General features: G+C 37.6%; 1 protein-coding gene across 4 annotated transcripts; it reads right to left on the bottom strand.

Moving 5' to 3' along the window:
* Positions 1 to 1,942: 1,942 nt before the first annotated feature.
* LOC118770764 (V-set domain-containing T-cell activation inhibitor 1-like) lies at positions 1,943 to 6,585 on the bottom strand. 4 transcript variants are annotated; one of them, XM_036518533.1, is made up of 7 exons: positions 6,555 to 6,585; positions 6,312 to 6,412; positions 5,788 to 6,150; positions 4,736 to 5,023; positions 4,289 to 4,414; positions 2,107 to 2,157; positions 1,943 to 1,993 (listed from the first exon to the last, which is right to left on the bottom strand). In XM_036518533.1, the coding sequence occupies exons 2-7, from the start codon at positions 6,373 to 6,375 to the stop codon at positions 1,968 to 1,970; spliced, it is 918 nt and encodes a 305-aa protein (XP_036374426.1). In that variant the 5' UTR covers positions 6,376 to 6,412; positions 6,555 to 6,585; the 3' UTR covers positions 1,943 to 1,967. The 4 variants fall into 4 exon arrangements, with proteins under 4 accessions (XP_036374426.1, XP_036374428.1, XP_036374425.1 ...); XM_036518535.1 differs by having other exon boundaries at positions 6,312 to 6,328; positions 6,452 to 6,558; XM_036518532.1 differs by having other exon boundaries at positions 6,312 to 6,558.
* Positions 6,586 to 13,685: the final 7,100 nt, after the last annotated feature.

The raw sequence follows: 13,685 nt of genomic DNA, 5'->3' as shown, positions 1-13,685 counted from the left end.
CTTCCCTAACTTTATCCCATCTTTTGGAATAAGCTAAACCCCCAGTTTCATGTGCCATAAGACACTCAGTTCTACAGTAATAGCTGACAAAGTTCTTGAATCTCTCAATTCTTAGAGTCTCCACTGATGTCAACCCAAAAATAAATACTTTTCCCAGCAATATAAATATGTTTTGTATTGGGTGACAGTGTTTTTATATATCGCCCAGTAACACTGTAAACAAGTTTAACTGAAGACAAGCATCATGCATTGATAACCATTCTTGAACCTTTGCCCAAAATAAGGTGACAAATGGACAATACCAAAACAAATGCTCTACAGATTCCACCTTTTCTTGGCAGAATTGACATATGGGGGAATGGGTCAATTCCCCAGATATTTAACATCTTTTTCGTTGCCAAGAACTAATATATTAGTTTGTATTGGAAATATCTTATTTTTGAATCGAGTGCTGTTTTATAAAGGATTATGAAGATCTGATACAGACTAACTGGCATCCAGTGCCATTTCTAATTTTCCTTTTCCATGTTTGTGGTAAAGATCTGATAAGTTGATTGTATTGTTGTAATGTGCAAACTGTTCCATAAATACGAATTAGTTGTTTATATGACATGAGTTTACCTTCTTCATCAACCATATCCTTTATAAAATTATGCCTTTGTCAAACATTTGTTTCCAAAAAAATCATTGTTCTATCCATTATAATATTGGAGTTCAGCCATTTGATTTGTTGTAAGACTTCTGTATTTTCTGGTGGGTGAAATTGGTATTGTAACCAACTTAGTAGAGCTTCTTTCAAAAAAGTGGAGACATTTGAGAATATGTAATTAATTACTAAATAATGCATAGGTTTGACATGTAGAATGGAAAAAGGCCTTTTTCAAACATGGGGTGAACACTCAAGTATTTTACTGGAAAACCATTGTGAGTTGAAATACAATATAGGAATAAGGGAGGCTTTAAGTGAGAGATTCAAGGCTTTTAAATGTAGTCATTATAAACAACCAAATACGTAATCATTATAGAGATATGTCTGCTTAATTTGATCTTGTTTGGATCTATTTGTTAATGGATCAATGCTTATGAATAGTTCAATGGGACACAGTTGATGAAGAGATGTATTTTCAATAGATGAGTAAAGTTTTTATGTCCACAATGCAGAAAGCTAAATTTAATAGGCTTTTCCATATGCAGCAATACTCATATCCAATTATATCACATTTTAAACAGTATGCACCTCCTGTCTCTAAATCTGGACATAGCTCTGAAATTACAAAGCATATACAGCATAATACCACAACATTTGCGATAAATATCACACTTGACAATCTCAACAAATTAATTCGTGATTTTAAATTCTGGATTAGACATAGGAAAAAAACAGGTCAACACTTTCTTTTACAGTGCAATAATAGTCAGAAAGTGAGAAAGTAGTAAGTATTTGTACTAAGTTTCTATTTTGTATTATGTGGTACTTAAAACATAATACATTAATTACCAGGTATTTGCACATTATATACATGGTTGGTATTTGTGCTTCCATGGTATTGAATACCATGTTATAATTACTTAAACATCAGTATTAGCAGACATTCTCTGTCTTAAAGGTGTAGCATATAGACCAGAAAATGACTCCATACTTAAACAGTGTCTCTACTTTAAGAGTAATTCATTATGAGTGAAAAAAGCTTAATAGGCAATTAAAAAGAACTTGAGTAATGAATAATAGCCAGAGCTCTTTTACATAGTAAAAACACAGTTACCTAATTTGAGTTATGTGATATTCTTCTATCCTTCCTCTTTATGGATGATATTATCTATCTACTCTACTGTAGGATACTAACCTACAGTATCATGTAATGGGAAACCTAACATAAAATAGACAAATTTTATAATTGATATTTTTTTTATAATTCATATAATATTTATATAATAAAAACTTGGTCCAGAAAGTACAGATTTCCATCTCACCGGTGCATGGCAGCCATAGGCCCTGGGACAGAAGCACACACACACGCACACACACACAAAGTGTAAATACTAAACACAAAACCCACAGGCATTTTCAAATACATTTTCAATTGTATAAATGATTCTTTGCATTACCATCAAAGGAACTGCAGCTGTCTGATCTAGGGCGTGGGAGAAGTGGTGAATCTTGAGGACAAAGAGGATGACATGATTATAATAGTGAGAGTTACACCTGAAGTCAGCCTGGAGCAATGTAATGTAAGACAGATCTAGGCTGTCGTTCAGTGTAACTGCAGTGTTTGTGCACTTCACTGTTTGTAATGTAAACAAACAAGTGTTTTTCAAATACTGACATTTTTCACCAACCAGATAAAGACATCAAGGTGTGGGGCTCCTGTACAGCTAAGCTGTTAAAAGCACTTTCAAGAATGAGGCAGAGAGCTACGTCCTCGGTATCTATCTACAGTCTTGGAAAAAATTGGTTTTTCTTCCTCTAGGGATCCAAAGGTTAGTTGCTCAGCCAGGAGATTATGTGAGCCTCTGCTCACCAGCAACAGTGCTAGTCAGTCAGGCACCAGTTATCTGTCTGTATAAAGCTGAACATGTCGTCTTCCATTTGTGCAAGCCTGGCATGAGGGCTGGCATGTGTATAGAGGTGGTGGTGACCTCATGTGTCTCGAAGAAGAGTGTGTGTTTGTCTTGCCCTCCTGGATTATCAGCGGGATGGGGCAACATTTGTCTCAATTGCACTGTCACGGGAGTGACCGAGACACAAACGAGGACCACGCGTTCTTCAGGTTCAGGGCGTTTATGTGAACGGCAGGCAGTAGAGCGATCAGAGACAGGCAGGGTTAAAACACAGAGAAGCAGTCCGGGGGCAAATCCAAAGTTGGGGAATCGGGGCAGACAGGGTCAGGTACCAGGCGTGAAATCAGGCAATCGAATCCAGGCGGCAGGCAGAATCGTAGTCAGGATGCAGGCAGGAAAAGCGATAACAGCAGAACACAGAGACAAAACTACAGCGGGGATGAAACAGGTCGAAAACACTGAAATGAACTAGCAACAAGACAGAGACACGCAGGGAAGATATAGGGCTGGGGTGATGAGGAGATGGGATGCAGGTGGGCAGGCAGGCAGGTGCAGGCAATGAGGAAATCAGGTGGGCGGGGACCAGGCGGGGAGCGGGGCGGGAACACAAGGAAAACAAAAAGCACATGGACAGGGGAAAACAAAACACCACAGCTAAGGGGGCGGAGCCCTGACATGCACATTCCAAATTGGGAGCAAATGGGAAAAAACACTGGGCATTCCAAATAAAAAAGTTATTCAGCTGTTTCCCGGCAAAGTGTACCAAGGGTCCTATTTTCATTAAATTAATGTTGAGGCCAACGTAAATTGACCACAGTCCCTGTGAACCAAATTAAAATCCTTCCATCAGCAAATTACAGGTGATTACAAATAGGGACTAAAGCCATAGATCATATTGTATTTTAGAAACCAACTACCTAAGCAGTAAATTTTGTCATCTATGATGGACTAGTTTTCCAGCACATTCTTTCAGTTTTCCAATAACTTTGATTCTTTAGCATTAATTATTTGTACTAATAATCAGTTCTCTATGTAATATTCATTGAGCCAAGGAGTTTAGTGCCAGATTGGGAAAAAGCAATGCAGACAATGTAGCCCTCCAGGACCAGAGAGAAAACATTTTGTGCCTTCACTGTCATTTGATACTTTTGATACAGTTTTAAAAACCACATTATTATCAGATGTAGAAAATGACATGCAAGATACAGGAAACATTGAAACATTGAGTGATTGGTTAAACTTAAATCATTACATTTAAAATACTCCATTGTTAAACTTAAATTATTGAATTAAACTGACTAAAGGAGTTTTGATAGGTGTTTATGTGCCCTGTTTAAAGGGGGTGTATGCATGTTTAAAGGGGGTGTATGCATGAAAGTTATCATCACTCTAAACATGATAGATAGCAGCTACTGCTGTTTTGTAGCAAATACAAGTCTAACTAGGTGGCTTTATGACCCCTTTGGCATTTGCCATGAAAACATTTAAATAATTGAAATAGTTAAAATTTACACTGGTGTGGTCTTCAGCTCATTTAATAATTTTTAGAGGAAAATGGCTTCTTTTTCAAATACCCCAAATGGCAATCTTACTGAAATATTTGAGTGAGGAAATAGGAAGAAATTTGAAAATTTGAAGAAATATAACTATATAGTCAGATGGTAGTGCCTTCAGTGGTTCAATGAGACTGTAATTAAATGTAATAAGGAGTTATTAAGGGTCATCTTACCTTCACTGACTCTTTGATGATTATATTTAACTACCATTACCGAAACAATAAAAATGATCAAAATCCAGAATGCGCTGCATACAATTCCTCCAATGAAAACACCAGCAAAGCTGTATTGTGAATCTGCTGACAAAATAAAACAGACAATATAAAATAAATCTACATGCAAAAAAAAAAAAATAGATCTAAGTAAATCTACCATAATACAGACCTACAAAATAGACCTGTTGGCAAAATAAAATGGATCTACAGATCTGCAGCTACAAAATAAAACATCAACAAAAACAAAATAGATCTACTTTTCAGATGATAAATAGACATAGATATTACCCTGTATCACTGATTGTCTTCCAGAATTAGACTGCTGTATATAACCCTGGGTAGGAATGCTGAAGTTTGAATCACCATAGCTCTAATTCCTATCCTAATTCTGAGAAGACATCGTACCTGAACTTGTTGCTTGTTGCAGGAAGAATTCTGTGATTTCATTTCCAATGTAGGGGTTGATGTAGCGCAGGTGCAGTTTGCGTGAGTACCGGTGAGTGTCTGTGTACAGAACTGTGTAGATGCTGTACAGGCCATCCTTCCCCTGGGTGATGTTAATCTTTGTGACATCACTCACAGTCTGGTTATTCATATCAGTCCATAAGACAGATGGTCGTGGGAACCAGCCAGAAGAGGAGAATGACAAAGTTTTGTCTTCCTTGGAAATAAAATCCAATGTTGAGGGCCTTGCTGGAAAAGATTCAAGACAAAATAGGAAACATAAGTCAGCGAAAAATTGCAAATTAAAGTGAAGTGTAATATTTTGGCATTTTAGACAGTGCATTTTTGATATTAATTGATTAATTGGTTTCATTTTTTTCATTGCATTACTGGCATTTAGCAGACACTCTTTTCCAGAGTGACTTATATAAGTTACAATTTTTACAATGTAATTTATACAGCTGGATATTTACTGAGGCAATTCTGGGGTAATTAACTCACCCAAGGGTACAGAATCATTTCCCTTGCATGGAATCAACCTTTCAGTGAGGAGTCCTGCTCCTTACCACTATACTACACTGCCACCCTCACATTCAACAGCTTTATTGAGGTCCCCATGAATGCAAATAATGTACTGTAACAATAAGGAATTTATGCTCGATGAATGTTTTCCACACATACTTACAAGCATGCATGCACACACACACACAAAAGACATTTTAGGTCTTGATGCAGTAAACAAGTGATTTATATGTATATTCCGACATGCATCCCTATATATGCCATGTTATTTATAAATAAATTTCTGCTGACGAATATTACCTTACAGAATGCATCTCCTTCCCCAACTTTTGTAACACCTTTGAATGTAATATGTACATTAAATGTGCTATAAAATTAACTCAGGGTGCTCCCATGGGGTCACTATACTATTCTTACACACTAACATGTATGCAGTTAGGTAACCCGACACACACACACACACACACATACACAAAATATTCTAAACTCACCAGCCACAGAAAGGTTAACTCTGCCTTGGCCTGGGGAAGAGCCGCAGCTCCACACCTCACAGATGTACAATCCTGCATCTTGCAGCGTGAGTTTCTGCATCGTTAAACTAGCATCTCCCTCTGTGAGTTTGTAAAACAGATCAGTGCGGTTGCTGTAGGCAGGATCCTCTTTCTGCTTCTGCCGCTGGCCATTTTCAAAGTCATACACAACACTGTGCTGCCCAGTGTCATTTCTCCACCAAGTCAAACAGATGTTCTTTAGTGGCACAATCTGGTCAAAGTGGAAAAGGCAGGGCAGGACTGTACCCTCTGGTTCCAAGTAAGGCCCAGTGACATTGGGTTTGGAAATATATACGTGTACCGCTGTAACAGAGTAAAAGATCAGAACGTGTGACCTCAGAAACATTTGGAGGTTAAAGAGAGACTTCAATACACTATTCTCCACTCATTTAAACAGGTGTATTTTCACTGGATGTTGAGAATCTAGGAAAGAGAAAGAATAAGGAAAATAAAGTTTACCTTACCTGACTCTACCATGAAGCTGTGAAACAGAATCAGAGTTAGAATCAGAAGGTTCATGCTTGACATTCAGATCTGCTGCTTTTCTCTCTCTCACTCAGTTACACTGCAAAACAGAGGACAGCACAATAACATGAACACTCACATGACAGATTATTACTGCTCTGTAACAATATCCCTGTGCCTGTGTAGTTTGATGTGAACAGATATACTATGTTGAATGTCTGTTTCACAGTTCCCCTCCTTACAGTGGTGGCATGTAAGTGCCAGTCAGGTTGCAGAAGTGGAAAAGGGCTTAACATGTGAAATTCACTTCAACCACGTGATCTTTAGTGCAGGGCTGGGGAAATTCTCACAGAAGTAAAACTAATGATACAGTAATGTGAACAACAACAATGTTGAAATATCCAATATGACAGCCACCATCTTGACTTGCTGACTGTGTTCTTTTTTACAGATGGCTTTGGTCACTGAGATACTAAAAATGAAAGACACAAGAAAACAATAAAAATTCTGGTTGATGCACATTTCCTAAAAACTGAGGAAGAAAAACTACAAAAGTGCAATAAGCTTACAATTTATCATTTAAAAACACACAAAGAAACTCTCAAGGTAAGCATCATAATTCTGTTCTTGTATGCAGCCAAACATGTAACCCTAGTGGGGGTCAGTAATGAGCAATGGGACAAATCCGCTACGGGATCAAAGTCAGTTTGTTCTGATGTAATGGGCTCCTGCTTATTGTAAAAGAAATAAAGGTGATGCTGATAACTTGGCTGGCATCAAACCCAGACTGCAGAGAAGACCTGTCTCTTCAGGGTTTTGAACTCAGAAAGGAAGCCTGAGAAACAGAATAGAGAAACAAGAAAATTGTGCAAGGCCATTACAATTGACCATAACATGAAGTCACATGAGGGGTTTCAGAGCTAGGATACCTCAGAGACAAGAACCCAGAAGTAGCAGTAGGTTGCTTTCTAAAAATGAAAGGCTGCAGTTTCAATCTTTCATTTTCTTTGTCTACACAACTCCGTTTGGAAGCACATTTCACCTCACAACTTTGCTGTCATGAAATACGGTAGATTTTACTGAACTTTTGTGCTTTAAAAAGTAATTAATATTAATCACTATGCTTTTGTTATTTAATGTACTTGTGTACTTTGTTGTCATGTGTTGCTCATGTTGAACTCTAGGAGGCAGTCATACATCATGCAACAGGTTAAAAATAAACTGGTAATAGACAGGTGAACATTGAATAGACACACAGGTGAAGGGGGCATATGATCCTTACTGATATGGGACCTGGCAGTAATATAGGTGTCACATCTGTCCCCTGTTTCCACATTGTAATCAGATTACACTTTCTCTGGCTATGTACAAATGAGGGATATGTCCTGCAACATGGCAGGCATGGGTGCAAGGGGGATTGTGGAACTTCTCCCAATATATGACATATGTAACCACAGGAAGGATCATCTTAGGTGTTCATGGGCATGGAGACAACAGTGCAGGCGTGATGTTTGCCATGGAGTATTTCCTCAAGGTTAAAGTCAACAACAGGAGCAAATCACATTCCTACTAAAATGTGTTTATGTGGAACAAATGGATTAAAGTAATAAAAAGTTGAAGCAATATCACGCAGGCAAGTCAGAGAAGCAAGACTTTTTTGAGGTTCTGTCAGTTATCAGTCACTATATGTCACTGATCTCTTCCAGCTGAGGCTGATCACCCCATAGTGTATATTATTGAGCTGTATTGAGCATATGTGACTGACGTGTGCTTGCTTGCCTGGTTAGAAGCCCCTTGTCTTACATATGATTGTGTGTATTACCTGTTTACCTAGTTTTTATTCACCTAGTTATTTTATTTACCTAGTTTATATATCTTCAGACCTGTCACTTCTTCCTTGTCTGTCTAGTCAAGCAGGTTGGTATAATGAGTTGCAGTGATGAAGATTGCAAGCTTTGATATCTTATTAGTGATGGTTTGAGAATGAGGGACAGCTCCATATTTTTACAGATAAACATACCATTGACCAGAAACAGTGACAGACTGCCTTCCGTCAGATCAAAGAAGAAACAGAAGTTCAAACACCCTGGGGACTAGGGTCCTGGCATTCAACAGTGGGTCAATGGAGAGACTTAATTTTTTGGTGCAGAGTTGGAACTTACAACTAGAGAGACAGGTGAAGACTATATCATTGAGTTATGACTTTTATTTTGTATTCAACCAAAAACAGTCACCCACAGCTGAGTTACACTGAGGAAGTATGGAGCACTGTGTCTGATCGGGATCTAGTTTTAACACTTGTGAAACCTGGTTGGGAACCTGCCACACTTTTAGTTTCTTTTCTGCTTTATAACAGGAACAACACTGTGCCGCACATCAGCTGAGGGCATGTGATCAGGTCAACATCATTATATTTGTAATAATTGTTTCATGTGGTAAAAACACACACAAGGGATGGACTCGAACTGTGGACCAACAGTAGTCCCTTCTTTGAGGCCACTGCTCTAGCATCTGAGCTACCTTGAACCTGTGAAACATAGGCCTCCTCATCCTTACGTTGCTCAGGTACGCAATCATGTCACACCTGCGAGAGAGCATAGCGTGGAGATTGCCGATGAGAGAGAAGAGAGCACTGTTGCATCTCCAACACTAATGCTACGCTGTCTTGTGTTGTGAATGAACTCATCTAAGAGATGCAGTTGGATATATGAGTCTTTGTTTATTGTAATTTATTTTCGTTGATAATATATTCCATTATATATATAATATATATATATAATTCCATAGATAATTTAAATTCTCTGGAAACAGATCAGGGAGGAGCTGAGTAATATTCTGTGCATTCCAAAACTTCAGCAAATGTTGCCATTCAAATCTGAAGGAGGGTGAAGATCCCTGTTCTGCTTTCAGAAACAGTGATCTGTCTGCCCTGCACTATAGCTTCTGGAGCGTAGTTTTAGTCTGATCCAACTCCATTATGGTCAGCCATATGCAGAAATATGAGCCTTAAGTGTTTTTATTCAGTAAAATTTGCTAAGAGAACATTTGGACTAACCTATTGGGAATCTTTTAAATGGACAGCGTGGAACAGCTGTAGGTGTTTTTGAAATTAGTTGAAAAGATACACAAACACAACCAATGCTGCCTTTAAAAAAGGGAACTACTTGCTCTATTGTGTAGAATCATCTGTGTAAAAGTGAAGCATGATACTTGGTATAACAGGTGATTAAATATCAAGTATAAATGTGCCTGAAGCACCCACAAAAATGTTGTTATTAAATGTTGTCCTTTTCAGTATGATTCTTCTGCCTGTTGATTTTTGCATTGTTTTACACAATGGTACAAATATAAATATTCAGCTCCTTTATGGAGAAGCTTTGTTATTATTCTGGTGTTCATTTAACCTGATACACCTACACTACTCTGTAAATCTCTCTGCTACATTGACTGCATTTAAAAGAAATAATTAAAAATAAATGTTGAATTAACTTGTATATTGATTTGATTGAAGTACAATTTTTTGAAATCATTCTAAATTTGTATTTTTATGTAAATATGCTCCTAAAGGGCAGCTATGTAGTTCTCTGGGAGTCAATACCAGTAGGAGGAGCACTGAGAGAAGGGTACTAACCGATTGGGATAGATAATCTTTGGGAGAGCCTTCCTTTTGGCTGAGGACCTGTTTCTTGGGAAATGACTCTTAGTTCCATAGACTGGAGGCCTGCCTGGTGACTTCTGAATTCAAGAGCTATTTGTCACTGCAACAGCTCCTTTTTTATTTCAAACTGGCACATCTGATTTTGTTAAAGAACTCCTTTTTGGAAGTAGTAATCCTGTACCTCCTTTGAGTTTTTACTTCCAGTTATATCAAATATATCTAACAAATGATATACTGTATCTTGACAATGAAAAGAAGATCTAACAATAACATGTTTACCCAGGTCCAAAGGTGAAAAATAGAAAAATTGAAGTTCACAGAAGCTGCCTTGAATTTAGGCATATATACGTACCCTTGTTTGTCACTTCAGGGCCAAGAGTCATGTAATGGGATTTAAAACATTCATTACATGCCATATAATACATTGCACCTAATGAGTATTGTGATACACTCAGCACTCAGCTATGAGAATAATGCAAACTAAAACACATGTATGCTCAGAATGTGAGTCTTTAATGTCTCACCTTTGCATTCCACCTTCTAATTACTGTTGGTGACATGCTACAGTGTACCCAGTGTACAGGCTGTGCATTTACAGTTAACACAAAACTCCCCTTCTCTTATGAGAAAGTATTCCCTCACCCAAGGACACAAGAGAAAACAGAAAAAAACATTAGTAAACAAGACTTACCTGCTTCTTGAAAATTTTCTTAATACAAAATACACAACTCATAAGGGAAACAGTCTTTCAGCCAAGTAATCGCTGAAAAAAGGTGCTTCATCTAAATATTGATTTAAGGGTCGTAATACTTATGTCAGTGTGGTATTTCAGTTTTTGTTTTTTTTTTATCTTTAATAAATTTGCAAAAATTTCTTTATGAGGGAAAAAATAAATTTTCTTTATGAGAGAAAAAATGATTTTAAATGATTTTAGCATGAGGCTACAACGTAACAAAATGAGAAAAGTGAAGGGGTCTGAATACTTTCTGAATGCACTGTAGTTGCTGGTGAAGAGTACTACTAACATACACATACATACCCCTTTTTTAATGAACACAACTTTCCACAGTTCTTCTATAACCTTGAAACACAATAAACACTTTTTACTTGCTAACAGAAGTCTGTCTGGAACAAAACAAAGAAATGAGAGTTTACCAACATACTTAAGAATGTTTTTCTTTTTTTCTTTAATCATACTCATCTGTCATCTTCCTTCTGTTGTTAGTCAGGGAACTAAGAGTCTGCTCCAGCAGTCAGCTGGTCAGGCAAGTCAGGGTGTGACACCATTTTCTACCTTGCATAAAAAGGCAATGGTAAATAGTAAACTCACAACTCCCTACATTACCGACAAGTAGGCTGAGATGAAAGAAATTAAATGATCTCTACATGACAGTATTTTACATAAAGATAAGCAAGTTGACTTGCCCAAAACTTAATTACATTCAAAAAGCATTAACTTGTTTTCAAACTTCACACCTAAATTACTATTTACAGTCATTAATCTATCAAACAACACATGTAACACAAAATTAGATAGTATGCAATTTGAGTTACAAGGAACGAGGAATAATAGTCCATTGTAAGACGCTGATCCCACTCAAAATTAAACACACTTGCGCATGGAAGCACCCCAATGCGCACTAGATTCTTCTGTGTACCAACTTGCCGCATGTGCTGGGCATGGCCTGCTAACTGGCAATGTCCTCCAAGTCCTGCTAGCTGATACAGTTAGCTATGCATCCTTCTTACGAACATATAGAATGAGAATTTCCAAATAAACTTTGTCTGATCCAATGCAAAAATATAAAGTCCAAAAAATCTTAACAATTTGCTTCAATGGACATACCAGTGTTGCAACTAAACATTAATCACCAAAGTGCAAAACACCATACCATCACATTGAAGAAGATGTTAGCTACAAAAAATGCCTGTAGCTCCATAAATAATTAGGTAGCACCTAGCTCGGCTATGTAAACAAAAGCAACAAAAAAATTATTATGCAAACATTATTATGCAAAAAATAGAAACATGGCTGTCCATTCCCAGTCTGAAGCCCAAGGCAAATATTGTTTGAGCGTCATTTATGACAGTCCTTGTTAGCTGAGCTGCCCTCACTACCACCCTGGTAATGGCAGCCAGGTGAGAAGGCTTTGGAGAAAGTGCGACTCCACTAGCTCAGCATGAAGAAAACAAAAGAAACAACAAGACGACCATGGAGTGGTGGTGCACCATGTTTAATAAAGAAATGGCAAAACTGTACTAGAGAATTGATACCTCACTTTAAAGAATATGTGAAGAAGGGTCCAATATGTCTCCTTTGTGGTAGTAAAGGGAAAAAAATGCACAGGTGGACTCGGAAGTGGGGGTGGGATATCTTCCTCCAATCCCACAGTGCACCAGGAGGCAGACACCAAATGAAGGAGTCATGTGTCCCCTCTCTGAGTACCTCACCATCTCACCATCACATGTTAATACTAGGCCCTAGAATAACAAACATAAGCATGCACACACACACACCGACACACACACACACACACATGCACGCACACACGCACACACACACACGCACACACACACACTTGTAAATAATGATAAATAGAAAAACTGAAATAATATGCAAATACATTGTCAATTATATAAATGATCTCTTATAATTACCATCAAAGGAACTGCAGCTGTCAGATCTAGGGCGCAGGAGAGGGGGTGATTCTTGAGGACAAAGAGGAAAATGTGATTATCATAGTGAAAGAGGTTTAAGTTTAAGCTATGATGAACACAAAGTGAATTGCAATTAGTTTACGATTACCAATGAATATAATTTAACTTTTTAATTCCGAATTTAAATTTTTGGGTCTAACTAATATTTGTACTTACCACGTTTAAGTAATGAAAATATGAAATGAAATGGGAATATAGGACATGAAATATCCTTACTGATCTACCTTCACATGAATGGTTTATTGCTAATCCACAGAGTGCTTAAAACCTTAAGACTTTTTAAAAATGCATCTGTACTTGGTCATAGACGTACATGGGGTTTATGCCTAAAAGGCAACTGTTGTATTGTGTTTAGTCAAAGTTTATACCAGGAGGCTATGTGGCCTTCTGTGGCACTTGCCAACCGACAAAACACCTCTATCCTTACATGTTAAAATTATGCTATTCACGTTACCATTTAACACCTGTCTGATGTTAAGTAGTTGGAAAGAGAACAGTTATTCAGCATTATTCAGCATTATTCAGCATGCCACATATTGCATAAGAAAAGGTGCAGCTCAGCAAAGCAGTCTGAACCAGAGGACAAGGGTAGAACTTGCAATAAACCTTGGTCTAGTAGACTAAAGGACTATGATACAGATGCAATATGTAGTCAGTGATAAAGCTAAATATAAGCTTAAACATTTCTTAATTTTCACTTTTTTAGAACAAATCAAAACCTCTGTGAAGAAGAGGGAAAAGGCTACCAAACCTCCCGCTGGAGGCATTAAACAGGTGGAGGCAACGGAATTCATTCTAGCAGTTAGAAATAATGAAGGTGATTTCATGTGCAATAGTGTCCACATCAATAACACATTTAAAGAATTCTATCTATGGTTCTGAGTGCTGAACAAGTTCTTATGAGTTCTTTATATGAACAAGTGATCAATTCATTTTTGGGTGCAGCCAATCTCTACTTTCTTAGCACCAACACAGATGGATAGATAAAGCTGTGCTG

The sequence above is a fragment of the Megalops cyprinoides genome, chromosome 23 (assembly GCF_013368585.1).
Source record: "Megalops cyprinoides isolate fMegCyp1 chromosome 23, fMegCyp1.pri, whole genome shotgun sequence".
Lineage (NCBI taxonomy): Eukaryota > Metazoa > Chordata > Actinopteri > Elopiformes > Megalopidae > Megalops > Megalops cyprinoides.
This window is presented reverse-complemented; position numbering and strand designations above follow the sequence as displayed.

Coding starts and splice junctions, on each gene's coding strand:
- LOC118770764 (XM_036518533.1), bottom strand. CDS start 6,375: ATGTCAAGCATGAACCTTCTGATTCTAACTCTGATTCTGTTTCACAGC. Junction 6,151..6,311: donor CAGCTTCATGGTAGAGTCAG/GTAAGGTAAACT, acceptor ACTCTGTTACAG/CGGTACACGTATATATTTCC. Junction 2,158..4,288: donor TCATCAAAGAGTCAGTGAAG/GTAAGATGACCC, acceptor TTTGTCCTCAAG/ATTCACCACTTCTCCCACGC.